This window comes from Nansenia antarctica (genome assembly GCF_963989245.1).
Source record: "Nansenia antarctica genome assembly, chromosome: 1".
Lineage (NCBI taxonomy): Eukaryota > Metazoa > Chordata > Actinopteri > Argentiniformes > Microstomatidae > Nansenia > Nansenia antarctica.
The window spans coordinates 102,224,742-102,239,256 of NC_137674.1; the positions used below are offsets into that span (position 1 = coordinate 102,224,742).

At 40.4% G+C, this 14,515-nt stretch overlaps 1 protein-coding gene across 1 annotated transcript; it reads right to left on the minus strand.

Annotated features, from left to right (window-relative positions):
* Positions 1-30: 30 nt before the first annotated feature.
* Positions 31-3,879, minus strand: LOC308175934 (protein FAM13A-like). The gene is made up of 4 exons (XM_080550511.1): positions 3,800-3,879; positions 3,401-3,496; positions 1,937-2,017; positions 31-1,528 (listed from the first exon to the last, which is right to left on the minus strand). The coding sequence occupies exons 1-4, from the start codon at positions 3,863-3,865 to the stop codon at positions 1,475-1,477; spliced, it is 297 nt and encodes a 98-aa protein (XP_080406637.1). The 5' UTR covers positions 3,866-3,879; the 3' UTR covers positions 31-1,474.
* Positions 3,880-14,515: the final 10,636 nt, after the last annotated feature.

The window sequence follows — 14,515 nt, forward strand, 5'->3', positions numbered from 1 at the left end:
TGTTCTCTCCTGTGAAGACAGACAGATGTTTGTGTTCCTGTTTTTCTGTCTCCCCTGGAAAGCAGGGGAGGCTTGTGGAGGTAGGACGGGCTCATTGTAATGCATGGAACTGAATGAGATATGGTATTAAAGGTATGTTTGATATCATTCCTCATTCCATGCATTACAATGATCACGTCCTCCGATTTCTACCCCCCCCCACCAGCCTCCCCTGCTGGAAAGTGTTTCTTATAGTTCCAGTTCAGATAGATCTAAGTTGCTCCATACATCCCTCTAGTGGCAGAGACTGGTATTACCTTAAGGCTGCAGCATCAGCTTGATGCCAAACATAACACAAACGAACTGACTAACACGCGATACTAACACACAATACTACAGTCTCTAATAGCATATGAACTTGAATATCACGTGACCTACTTAGGTCACCTTTTAAGAGCATGATGCAGTTCTGTGCAGCATGAGTTTGACAACTGGGTATGTCAGTACCTCGACCATAGCTACCTTTCTGCAGTGTTACCTTTTCATTTCATTTATTCTAGTTAAAAAGGAACCAGAAACTGTGTTTAGCAGCAAAGTAAATGTGGAAAAAAATATTTATTTTTTACTGATGTATAAAAAATATATATAAACCTGAAGTGCACAATGTCCAATGGCTTTTGATCATGTCATAATTTCCCCTACATTATGGGTAGGGGAAATGTTTTTCAACTGAATGGGGGGGTAAAACATTTGACAGCAGGAATAACTTGCACTATGCCAACATTAACTACTCTTTTTTTCAAGGTAAAGTAAAAACTTGAATTGCCACAATTGTAGCATATCAACTATGACTAACTAAATTATATGACATATCATAGCACAATATAGGAAGAAAAAAAAACAGGATTGTCCGCTTGTGTCATTTGGTTGACGTAGCCTCCTCGCCAGAGAGAAAAGCGCAGCATTTCAACATAGACCATGTAACTGTTAAACCCACAGTACTTTGGCCAGAATAAAGCAAGTGACGATGGTGACGATAAAGTGCCATAAAATAGCGTAGAAATTGAAGTGTATTGAACATCAACTGTGTTAATATATTGTTCTTTTTTTTTTCCTCCTGAAACTTAAATAGTGTTTCACTCACAACAATTTCATAACTCATTTTGTCACGAATGACCAGGGATGTGTTGAGGTGCTGAATGTTGCTTTTGCCAAACAAACTGGTGCTTTCACCCAGGAAAGAGTCAAAGTAATTTAAAGTGCATCAACATTTAAAAGCATGGCATTAAACACAAACACCAACTGCTGTACTGGCATCTCAAACACACACACACACACACACACCAAAATCGCTCTGAAAATAAAAGGTTGAAAAGTGAGTTATGAAAAAAAAAAGTGCTATTTTCAAAATAAAAGTCCCACTGTGATGACGGCTCAGCCGGTCTTTGGAGTGTCCTGTTTACTCAGCAGGGCTTCCAGTTTAGCTTTGAGGTTCTTATACTCGCTGTACTCCTCTGCCATGGGCCCTCGGTCCTCTTCCTGGACGGTCCTTTAGAAGGAGAGGACAACAACAATAACAACACGTTGAGACAGGCTGCAGCTTCCGTCACTGGTATAGTCCCTGCGTTGCCTTATCTTACTCTGATAGCTTTGTACAGTGAGTATTGTAATCACAACATTGTATTTTACTTTTAAAAAACAAAACAAAACAAATGCTATGTACAAAAGATGTGTCTCTCTCTCGATCCCTCCCAAGTACTTCTGTGTGTCGTATTAACGTTAAGTGAGTGTGCATCACGCTGTTGAACCGATATTTTGTGGATGTTTTTTTGTTTTTTTCTTCTTGATTTTTCACAAGGAACTATTGAACTATGAAAAAAAAAAAAAAAAAATCAAATGTATTAAAAGGAAAATGAAAAAAAAACGAGTGTTAAGTGTGTGTGGAGAGTGTTGTTACCAGCCGGTCTGTGTGAAGAAGTCTCTCAGGGAGGAGCGGGGTCGGCTCCTCTCGGCCCTCAGCTGCTCCAGCAGCTCTGACCTACAGAACAGAACCAGGGTGAGAATCAACATCACTCACACTTCACACACTCCTCATCAGACCCCTCCTCTTCCTGTACCTGTAGATACACACGACACCACTGACATAACTGAGATGATGATGTTGAGTGCTGAGATTGGAGTGACTCTTGCACAGAGTGTGTGTCAGGGTTTCCGTTAACCGGTAATTACCGGTCTTTGTCCGGTAAAATTTGTTGAAGTCCGACAAATTGAAAACTCGCCGGACATAATGTCCGGTGAAAATAATTCCCTCTAAGCACAATTTGAATACAATTCGCTAAAGTTCACATTTTGTATTCAAATTGGCTTCGGGCCACCATTTTCAGCTGTTATAGGCTAACTAAAGGGGGCGGGTCCTTCTCTCTCGGGCAGTGTTGTGTGTGTATGAGTGTGTGTGTGTTTGGTGCTCAGCTGAAAATGGTGGCCCGAAGCGGAGCGCCTTAACTTTATCGCACAATAACAAGGATAACAAACGAAACGGACAACATTGACACTAAGATGGAGACAAACTTCAGCGATATGATCTAACAGCCGGTCTTCAGGACGACATACAGACCCGTATGAGCTTACAGGGCTATCCCCTATCTATCTGAGAAAAGGCATAGGCCTAGGCTGTAACATCGAACGGAAATTAGCCTATACGCATTGCAAGTTAATTTAAAGCCTATTTATTTTAAAAGAGTTTTATTCTATTTTATTTTATCTGATAAAAGGCATATGAACGGAAATTAGGCTAGCCGTGTCACGCCAGAAGCCTACATGCTTGCACTGTTCAATAAAATGTTATACATCTAGACATTGTGGTATTTCTTTATATACGTATCCCAGCCTGCCTATCAATTGTTTCTCAATAAACAGTTATGTTCTCCTCATTGTCATACTCCCGAGTCCGATTAAGTATGATTTGACAGGCAGCTAAACAAAATGCCTTCCCAACCAGCGAGACCTGGTTATAGAAATGACGTTGTTTTATTGATTAAAAAAAAGGGTAAAACTGGAAAGAGAAAATAGAAAACTCACATTAATCCCAAACAATTTAACAAACTTCAGTTAACGTAATGTGGAGTCCGTTCATTGATCGATGCTGTCTGTTCAGTTCCCAGTGAGGCGCCCGTTCAGCGCTGGACATAATGGCATAGCGCGCATGCGAATCATGTTATATTATTATATATTATATAGCTCGCATCTAATCGTATCGGATGAGAAATAGACATTAAATGGCATATATAGGCCGCTACACAACAGTAAACACCGCGACAAACAGCTATATTATATTTTAATATGATGACCGGAATATCTCACGTTTGTCTGGTAAATCGAAATCTTTTTCTAACGGAAACCCTGGTGTGTGTGTGTGACTCACAATGACAGGGGGAGTGGAGGTGACACACAGGAGCTGTTTGACGAGACGGTAGCGATCATACAGAGGCTTCATCAGAGTCCGCGCTTGACTGGTGCTCTGAAAACACAGAAAAATAAATCACCTTGTTAGGAGTGGGTCCATACACAGGAAGTGAAACAGTACAGCTAAAGTAGACACAGGTTGAAATGGTACACATCCAACAGACACTACAGAGATGTACACATAACATCTCTGGTCCTGTGTCCTCTGTGGCGTAGGTGTTCTAACCCTAACCCATGGCGCTTAGGTTGTCGGTTTGTTTCCCACTGACCATATACTGTACGTTGCTTTGGATAGAAGCATCAGCTAAATGGCACAACGATACAAACACACACACACCACACCACACCGCAGTCTTACCGGCCGGCCGTGCTGGCTCTCAAAGTGGAGCAGACTCTTCTGTAGGCTGGTCTTCTCCAGAGCCATCTGAGTCTGGCTCATCTCCTAACCAACAGAGACACACAGCAGCCATACAGTCAGACACAAGGCTGGACACTCATGACCAGACAGTCACACACACACACACACACACACACACACACACACACATTGTGTTACATATGATAAGCCAGTTTGTGTGTGCTTGTTAGTTATTTATTTAATCTATGTCAACTTCATCTAACCAGGGGGGTATTCCACAAAGCTCGATAAAGTTCTAAGCCTCGATAAAGTTTTAAGCCTCGATAATGTTAGCTTGTGTTCGGTGCCATCAATGTGGCTCAAATAATTCGCTGCTTGGTTGAGCTCCTTCTGAGTCAGATATAACTAGCCTGGTCGCGACCAGGCTAAAACACAGGCTATAGTGAGACGCGCATCAAAAAAGGCTCACAGGCGGAAACTACATCCCGAACGACAGTTCCTCCCTAGGAAATATTAGTTCCCACTTCACACGAGATAGATAGATTAGATCAGTGGTCACCAACCTTTTTAAGCCCAAGATCCCTGACCTCGGCCTTGGTGAAGGCAAGATCTACCTATTGAAGCGTTGAGAGAAAAAGACAGCCAAGATAGTACTTTAAACTTAATGACGTTTATTTGCCTGTATTTTAATTAGATGCAATGCATTGGTCCAACATTAAAATTGATGCAACAACAAAAAAAGACTGTATCAAGCATATCAGGCAGCTGTCTTGCTTTAAGAATTGTACATAACTGAAATTCAATTCAAAGTTTGATTATGTCATTTCATTACAACACAAAAAAATAAAGGCATGGAATGATGGAATGGAGGAATGTATGATAAAATCATTTTGTTCATAGTAACGTTAGCTGACATTCTTGACATTTTGACACTTGACTGACTTAATTATTATTCTTACTTATTAACATTGACAAACATATTTACAATTAGCATTTTATAAAGTAGAACTGTAATGTGTACTTTCTCAGTCAGTGCTAAGTGCAGTCATCTCATGCAGCATCACTTTTCACATCAAAACAAAAGTAAAACTAATGTGTACTTTCTCATATTATTAACATTGACAAACATATTTACAAGTATAGCATTTTATAAAGTAGAACTGTAATGTGTACTTGTGTCTCAGTCAGTGCTAAGTGCAGTCATCTTATGCAGCATTACTTTTCACATCGAAACAGTCATGTTACTCACTCAAGTCAGTGTGATGGTTGTGACTGGATACTGTCTACAAGTGCTTTGTAGTTTGGCTCATAGCTACTGACTGCCAGTCTGAGACAGTCTGTGAGGTGTCTGTCAGTAAGGCGGCTCCTGTACTTTGATTTGATTATTTTCATCTGTGAAAATGACATTTCACAGAGATATGTGGATCCAAAGTAGGCACTCACTCTTAGTGCACATGCAGTGAGAAGAGGAAACTTCTCTCTGCTGACAAGTCCCCAAAAGTCACTGTCCCTTGACCTGGCTTTCAGCTCTATGTCATTTTGTAAATCAACCATCTCCATGTCAACTCCACTTGGCAAAGTAAATACTTGCTGGAATTTGGCTGCTACCTGCTCTATATCAATGGGCACAAATGGGTTTGAGACAAATGCAGCAATATCTCCCATGACATCTAACTCACCAAAACGCCGATTGAACTCTATTGCCAGTTTGTCCAGGGGAGCACAGTACTGCTCAGGGTGAAAAGCATCATTGTCTTCCAAGGCCTGTGCCATTTTCTCCAGGTTGGGAAAGTGTGTCAGCCTCCCATTCTTTAGGTGTGTGTGGTCCAAACACCGAGCTTGGCCTTGAACCCATTTACTGTGCTTATCATGTGGGGAAGGTGTCTGTCTTTTCCCTGCAGCTCGTAGTTGAGTGCGTTCAGTTTTGCGGTTATGTCTGTCAGGAACCCCAGGTCCAGTAGCCACGCATCGTCTGCCAGTTCCTTGTGCTCCTCGTTCCTTGTAAGTAAGTAGGCCTAAGTAAGTAAAGCTTTATTTATATAGCACCTTTCATACAAGAAATGCAGCTCAAAGTGCTTTACAACAGGAATAAGAACATAAAGTGAATAAAAACATATATAAAAACATATACATGCATAGAATGAATATAAAAGCAGGGGGAAACAGTAAAAAGAAAAGGTAAAGATCTGACTTTCCACACCAATTTAAGTCCTTTGCCTATGAAAATATTTACTACCACTTGCCTTGTCGACAGGAACGTCTTGATCTCGGGCAGCAAGTCGACAAATCGCTGCAGCACTTTGCCGCGACTCAACCACCGCACATCAGCATGGAGAAGCAGGTCTCCGTAAGCTGCGTCGAGCTCGTCCAATAACGCTTTGAATAAGCGGTGCTGAAGCGCTTTCGCTCGAATCGAGTTGACTAGTTTCACCACCAGTGTCATTACATGGGAAAAGTCCAACACCTTACCAGCCAAGGCCTGCTGATGGATCACACAGTGATAATTGACGAAGGAGGGAAAATCAGGGTCATTACGACACAGTCCAATAAATCCATTGCGCGCACCGCGCATTGCTGGGGCCCCGTCAGTAGTAATCGCCACTAGTTTATGAATGGGTATGTCATTTTCACCGACATATTTTTTTAACTCATTGTAAATATCCACACCCCTCGTTTTCTCCTTTAAGTGCAAAAGAGTGAAGAAATCCACCTTTGTTGTAGAATCCTGGAAAACCATTTTGACAAATGTTTTTTTTGCGAGTCACGTAGCAGTACTATTCTCTTATCTGATTGGTCACTTTCATGCAGCATTTGCGACACAACAGTTTGCTAGAGAGAGAGAGAGAGAGAGAGGCGCGTGCAAAACATAGGCTCTTTGTGTATTTATTTATTTTTAAAAATGTAAAAAAAAAAAAAAAATTGTATTTTTATTTTTTTATCAATCAAAGATCTACAGGGAAAGTCTCAAAGATCTACCAGTCGATCGCGATCGACGGGTTGGTGACCACTAGATTAGATAGTTTGACTGTGTGATAGATAGATAATTTGATATTTTGAAAGTGTGATCGATCGATAGATAGTTTGATTGTGTGATAGATAACTTGATATTTTGAAAGTGTGATAGATAGATCGATATATCAATAAAGAAAAGAGTGTAAAAAAAAAGTAATTGTCTCAACTTGCATTGCCGTCATCACAGCGGTCTGGCTGGCGTAGTGGTTAAGGCTGCGGACTCGAGTTCCAAAGGTTGCGAGTTCGAGACTTGACTAAGTCATTCATTTTTTTTTTTTTTACATTTAACCGAAGATTTCATGCAAAGGTTTCAAACACCATTGTAATCGTGTCAGTTCTTGTAAATTAGCCTGCACCATAATTTTATAGCCTACAATACTTTTTTAGATGAGATTTTAGATTAGATTCAGACAACGAAATGCAGTAAAAAGTGCGTCTGAAGAGGGATTCGAACCACTGATATAAAATGACGAATAAATCCTATGGCAGCAGTCAATACCACTAGGCCATTGTGGCAATATGACGGTTTGTAGCCTGCTGCGGATATCACCACAGTAGTAATATTCATTTATTAAAATATGAACATATAACAATAACTGGGGCTAGTATGACCTACGCATTTAATCGGTCAGCAATTTCTTGCCAAACCATTTCCCTCGCCTTGTTAATTGCGGCAGTATTGCATTATTTTACATCTTATTTTTCCGTCTTCATAAAAATCAATAATTCGGAATGCTGCGCAAATGTAGTACCCCTGCAGAGTGGAGTATCTTCATTTCGACAGATCGACACTTCAGTGCTTTTTATGTCTGCGTGCACGCGCCCATATCGAAGATTTGTAAGCCTGTCTTCTGTGAACACTGATGACACAAGGCTGATCCTCGTTCGAGGAATCACCTGAGGCTTGAATTCCAATCTCGAGTTGCCTGAGCGCCGCATTTATTTATATCTCAGCTAAACTGATCCACCTTTAGTGGAATGACCCCCTGGTAAGTAATTTAAATGTAATGTTGCCATTTAGCAGACGCTTTTAATCCAAAGCGATTTACAATTACGAATTACAGGGACATTCCTCCTGGAGTAACTGAGAGCTAAGGGCACACTAGTAGTGGTGTGGTTTCAGGCGGGATTTGAACTTACAACCTTCCGATCACAAGTCCAACTCACTATCCACTAGACCACCACTACACCCCTAGGTCATTGGGAACACATTCCGTTTGACGACAACAACAACCTGGTTGGATGAGAAGTGAACAGGTGACCAGCAGAAACTGCCCAACCTGGGGCCTCATTTATAAAAAAGTACTTGAACGTCATCTTTGACTTTCACGTAAGCACATTTTTCTGTGAAACTAATTTTCTCGGCTGATAACAACATCGTTAATTGTATTACGAGCCACTTGCATGAATTATAGTAGGCAGTGCGGCTCACATGCCTGTAATAACTCCGCATAACCAGTAGGTAATGTGCGTACGCAAGGTCAATACTTGACGTAGAGGTACGATCGTTTCCACGGTCAAAATGACTCACGTTGAAATTGTATAAATCACTACGTTGACGTGGTTTTCTACATACGACACGCGTAAGATCAACATTTTATCTGAGTACTTTCTATAAAGTACCCTGAGGCCCAAGGGCTGCTGGTTCTCAATTTAGAGCAATAACTTCATGAATGGAAACAGGATGCACTCCCAAATAGGTTGAACTAATAAGAAAAAGTTCAGTCAAATTTTTTTTTTTTTTATATATATATATATATACTGTATATACGTATATATTTAATCATAATATAATGAATCAAAGTTGCCTGGATGCGGTCGGGCAGAGCCAGCTGCAGACGTCTCTCCCTCAGCCTGGAGGTCAGAAGGTGTGCTGTCTCCTCCACTGACGGTCGGCTGCTACCGTGGTGCTGCTGGTTGGCCCCCTGCTGGTCTCTACTGGAACTGCACGTCTCTGGGATCACAGGCCCCCTGCGCTCTCTAAGCCCCTCAACACACTGTCTCAGTTCCAGATCTGTGGAGTCAGGGACAGAGGGATTCAAAGGTCAAAGTTCAAACACATTGAATTCTCACAAATATTTATCTAACAAATACAGATATAGATGCAGAATATCTTTACAACGATGCATGCCTCTAAGGCAGGGGTGGACAATTAATTTTCACAATGGGCCACATCCAGAAACCGCGACTATTGTGGAGGGCCGGACCAGTAGGCTGAACTTAATTCTGCTCAATATTACTTTAATCGCTTTATAAAAAGCAGTAAATGATATGGTTTTGACTAGCTGCTACTGGTAAGAATACATGTTACGATAAGGCTATGAAAATGTGGAGTAGGTCAAATATAGAAGAGCAAGAGGACTCATTTAAACACAGGGAAGTAAATGCAGCTATAGTTTTGACCTTTTGCAACATCAGTTTTTTTATTTTTTTATTTGTTTTTCAGATTTTATCCCTTTTTCACCCAATTTGGTAGCCAATTGAACCCAACCTAGCATCCAATTATCCCCTGCCTATTGCGAAGGATCCACCGCACGACCCCGTGGCCGGCAGTCCCAGAGGAGGCCGCCAGGCAGACTAGCTGACTGGCTCCTCGAGCCCAGCACCTGTTATTCCGGCACCCCGGGGGCGCTGTTGCGCGACGGATCCTTGTCCGGAAATACTCCTATACCGCCCTCGGGAGCGGCCGCCCAATATGCCGCTCCCCGTGTGTGCCCCAGCCATATCCGGATCTGGCGAGCTGGGATACGATCCCAGTCCCCGGTGGGCAGCTTGCACTAGTGGCCAGTGCTTAGACCGCTACACCAGCAACATCAGTTTGTGCCTATTATTTATTAACATTAGCCTACATACAACATACATTACGAGTCACAGTGTAGTATTTCTACCTTCTGAAATGATGGCTAGGACTGGTGATATCAAGCGAAAGGTTCTTTATATACAAATCTGCTGACATACAGTTGTGATCAATTTCTTTGTCAATAAAACGAGCTACCGGTATTAGATATTCACTTTCAATTCACATTTCTCAAAAACAACAAACTGTCAACTTATATGACGTCTTTCTACAAGACATTCTGGAACCTGCAGTTCTTCTTCTTAGCTAATAAAACAGAAATTTACTTCTGTCAATCAATCATATTAATCAATATATTTTAACTGTGAATCAATCATGTAATACATTAATCAATCTATTATTCTGAAATGTTTTTTTTCCGGACTTTTATTCAGAAACGTTTTTTCGGACTTTTATTCAGAAACTTTTTTGCACTTTTATTCTGAAACTTTTTTTTTAAAACTTTTATTCTGAAATATTTTTTAATATCCTCCACAGTGTAAATACAGACACTATCCTCCACAGTGTAAATGCAGAGACTATCATTCACAGTGTAAATAGAGACTATCTCTCTATCTCTATTACTACTATAATAATGTCGTAATAATGTACTAATAACACTATATTCTGTAGTAGTAATTAATGCATTAATATTACTATAATGATGTAGTGATAATGTATTAAAAACGCTATAATAATGTAGTGATAATGTATTAATACATCTATAATATTGTAGTATTAATGTATTTTTTAAAATTTGTTTTTACTTTAATTCTGAAATTATTTTTTTAGGAATTTTATTCTGAAATTATTTTTTTAGGACTTATTCTGAAATTATTATTATTATTTATTCTGAAATTATTATTATTTATTCTGAAATTATTTTTATTTATTCTGAAATTATTATTCTGAAACGTTATAGTGTTATTAATGCATCAATTACTACTACAGAATTATAGTGTTAATTGTACATTATCTACATCATTATAGTGTTATTAATGCATTAATACATTATCACTACATCATTATAGTGTTATTAATACATTAATTACTACTACAGAATTGTAGTTTTATTAGTACATTATCACAACATTATTATAGCGTTTAATACATTATCACTACATCATTATAGTGTTATTAATGCATTAATTACTACTACAGAATATAGTGTTACAGTATAATAGCGTTTTGATGCATTATGATGTAGTGATAATGCATTAAAAACTCTATAATAATGTCTTAATAATGTACTAATAACACTATATTCTGTAATAGTAATTAATGCATTAATATTACTATAATGATGTAGTGATAATGTATTAATAAAACTATACTTTTATTCAGAAATTATTTTTTTAGGACTTTTATTCAGAATTATTTTTTTTAGGACTTTTATTCAGAAAATTAAATTTTTTAGGACTTTTATATTGAAATATTTTTTGGGGGGACTTTTATTCAGAAATTATATTTTTTCGGACCTTTATTCTGAAACTTTTTGTTTTCGGACTTTTATTCAGAAATTTTTTTGGGGGGACTTTTATTCTGAAAAAATACATTTTGTGATATAAACGCAGTGCACACACACCGACAATGCATGTCTAGCATAGGCACAGCACATCGCCATAATAGTGTTTTTTTTGTTATGCTTGTTGTAAATAAAAGTTCTATGATGCATTGAAATGGCATTAAACTAAGATAATAAGATGGTTATCATAATTTTTCTAATCTTTATTAATACGTTATTACAGAAGCAGTAAGTGACATTTTCCGAAAGCAAAATCTGTTGTGGTATTTAAAAATGGCGGTTAAGGGTGAACTCTGAACATGGGATGACGATGTTGTGACGATTTCCATTGACCAATCAACGGTCTGCAGCGTCACATGTCACACACAGCCTGGCAAAAAGTACCTCTCGCGAACTAAAACGGCTCGGCCTGGCTGGCAGTGGAGAAAGCAAAACAAACCGGGCTCACGCGGTACGGCACGGTAGTGGAAAAGCGCCATAACATAGTCACGCACGCACATACGGAAATTGAAAATAAAATTGTCGCCTTCAAAATAAAAGCAATGCAATTGTTCTGGACACATTGCCTACACTTATTTACATGTTATTTCTATTATTATGAAACAACTTTTTTTTGGGGGGGGGGACCTCACACAGGGCCGGCCAGGGACAGCCATAGGGCCGCATGCGGCCCGGGGGCCGTACAATTCCCAGGTCTGCTCTAAGGTGATGTTGTCTCCTCTAAGTGAGTGTAAAGGCCAGTGACTTATATTTATAATGGGCCACTTTTACACCTGACTAAAGAATAATAAAAAAAAGTATTTTTCTGACCTGACATCTGCAGTATGCTAATGGACATCCACTAATCAGACAGCACTGTATTTGCTCCAGGGGAGGCTGGTGGAGGTAGAAATCGGAGGACACATGGAATAGAACAAGGAATGGTATCAAACATGTGTGTTTCATACTATTCCTTATTCCTTTCCTTGCATACAATGAGCATGTCCTCCATCAGCCTCCATTCTACCTCCATCAGCCTCCACTGTATATACTTCCAAACTGGTATGGATGATAAGATAATGTGTGTAATGTGTAGTGTGTGTGTGTGTGTGTGTGTGTGTGTGTGTGTGTGTGTGTGTGGTATGTAAGTAAACCTAGCCGTGGTCTCACCTTTGAGTGGCTTACAAGACCTGCTGAGCTCCATCATGCGTCTGGCCACCTCTGGATGGGACATCTTATCATTGTGTGCCGGCTGCCCCACACACATTTTAAATGTTTTATTTATGTCCACATACATGTACAATATCTTAAGGACATAAATACTATCAGTGCATTTTGACATTATGAAAACAGTCAGTTACAGAAGTGCTGAGCCAACAACCAGTTATGCTACACACAGTATGTTATTCACACTAAATGATGATTACAGTGGATTTGACAGATACAGTATCAATACTGTAAAACAGACAGTATCCAGCTCATGGGTACAAGAATCTCCGCCTTCTCCATATTGAGCAGCTACCAATAATAGCAGATACTGAGCAATACTTTGCTAACTGTTTGGCCCTTCTCTTCTAGATAGAGACACACACACGCACGCACGCACGCACGCACGCACGCACGCACGCACGCACACACACACACACACACACACACACACACACACACACACACACACACACACACACACACACACACACACAGCAGACTTACATGTGTTACCCTTATGATATTACTGTCATATTCATCATATAGGCCTATCAGAGGCAACATATGGTAACTATCTTCACACAGAGCTCAACAGGCAAAGCTCCATTCACTCACCACCTCTCCTGATGAGGATCCCTTCTCCTGAATCTCTTTACCAGAAGGAAAGTGAAACTTCAACTTCTCACCCCCAGACACAGACACAGTAGGGCGGTTTGAACCGGTCTAATCCGGAGCACAGAGGTGGAGACAGGCCTTGACTCAGCCAGACCAAACACACTCCGTTTGTCTTTATGAGACTCAGACTGAGCTCAGAGGCTTATCGGTCCTTATCAGCTAAACCACGGATAGGAAACTATCTACTTTGGCTTCTGGGCCATAAAAGAAGATCCTACATGAAGCTGTTTAACGTGTTTATGGTGTCTTCGACATCTCACCGTAGTGTCTCTCCTGTTCGAAGCGCTCCTCAAAGCACTGAGGACCCTATCAGGAGCTCTCATTCAATGTCACTTCGACTATGCCGTAACATCATGGTACTATAGAACCACAAAGGCCCATAAAACAAGACTCCAGACAGCCCAAAATAAACTGGTTAGGCTTCTGCTAGGCCTCAACCCTAGGACACATCTAACCGCTGCTCATTTTTTGAGCCTTGATTGGCTACGAGTAGTTGACAGAGTGCAGCAGCTTGCACTGGGCCTGGTCTTCAAGATACGCTACACCACAAAGACACCCAAGTACCTGTCAACATACTTCCAAAAAGTGAACAACGTCCACACATACAATACCAGAGGAAGCTCCACGAACCACGTTCAACCGCGTTGCACCACAAACAAGGGGTTAAACTCGTTTGCAAACTATGCAGTAAAAATGTGGAACGCCCTTCCTATAATCTTAAAGGAGTGCAAAACACTGCCCACCTTCAAAACCACTCTCAAAAAACATTTACAGGAGGCTGCAATCCGTAACTGGACCCTCTAAATCAAAAATCAAATTAAAAGACTACACCCCCACCTGGACTACCCTCTATATATTCTTGTTGTTTTGTTGTTATGTCTCCCACCCCCCCCCCCCCCCCCCCACCTGAAATACCCTCTGCACATACTAGTTGTTTTGTCCCACCCCCTACCTGGTCTACACTCTGAGCAAACGCAATGTTATTATGTCGCCCCCCCCCCTCCCCCCCGCCTAAATCTACTGGTGTTTTTGTACCCCCCCCCCACCATGACCACACACTGTACATACCTGTTGTTTTGTCCCCCCGCCCGAACTACCCATTGTACATATTATATGTCTGTCCCCCTGCCCGAACTACCCACTGTACATACTTTGTGTTTTGTCCCCCGCCCCCACCTGTGGTGTATGTCCCCACCTGTCCTACCCGCTGTACATACCTTATGTTTTGTTGTATTGTTCTTCCCATGTTGGATGTATGTTTATCTTGTAGATAGTACTAGTTATTTGTCTGTATTATCTTGTAGATAGTACTAGTTTTTTGTCTGTCTTACATGTAACGATGAATTGAGTATCAAGGACCCCAATTGAAATAAGCCAGTGGCTTTCTTGGGTTTTTATCCTGTTAGTTGACCTTGTATGTAATATGTACTTTCATGTACCTACTTCTGCAAATCTTCTAATAAAGTTTTCAATCAATCAA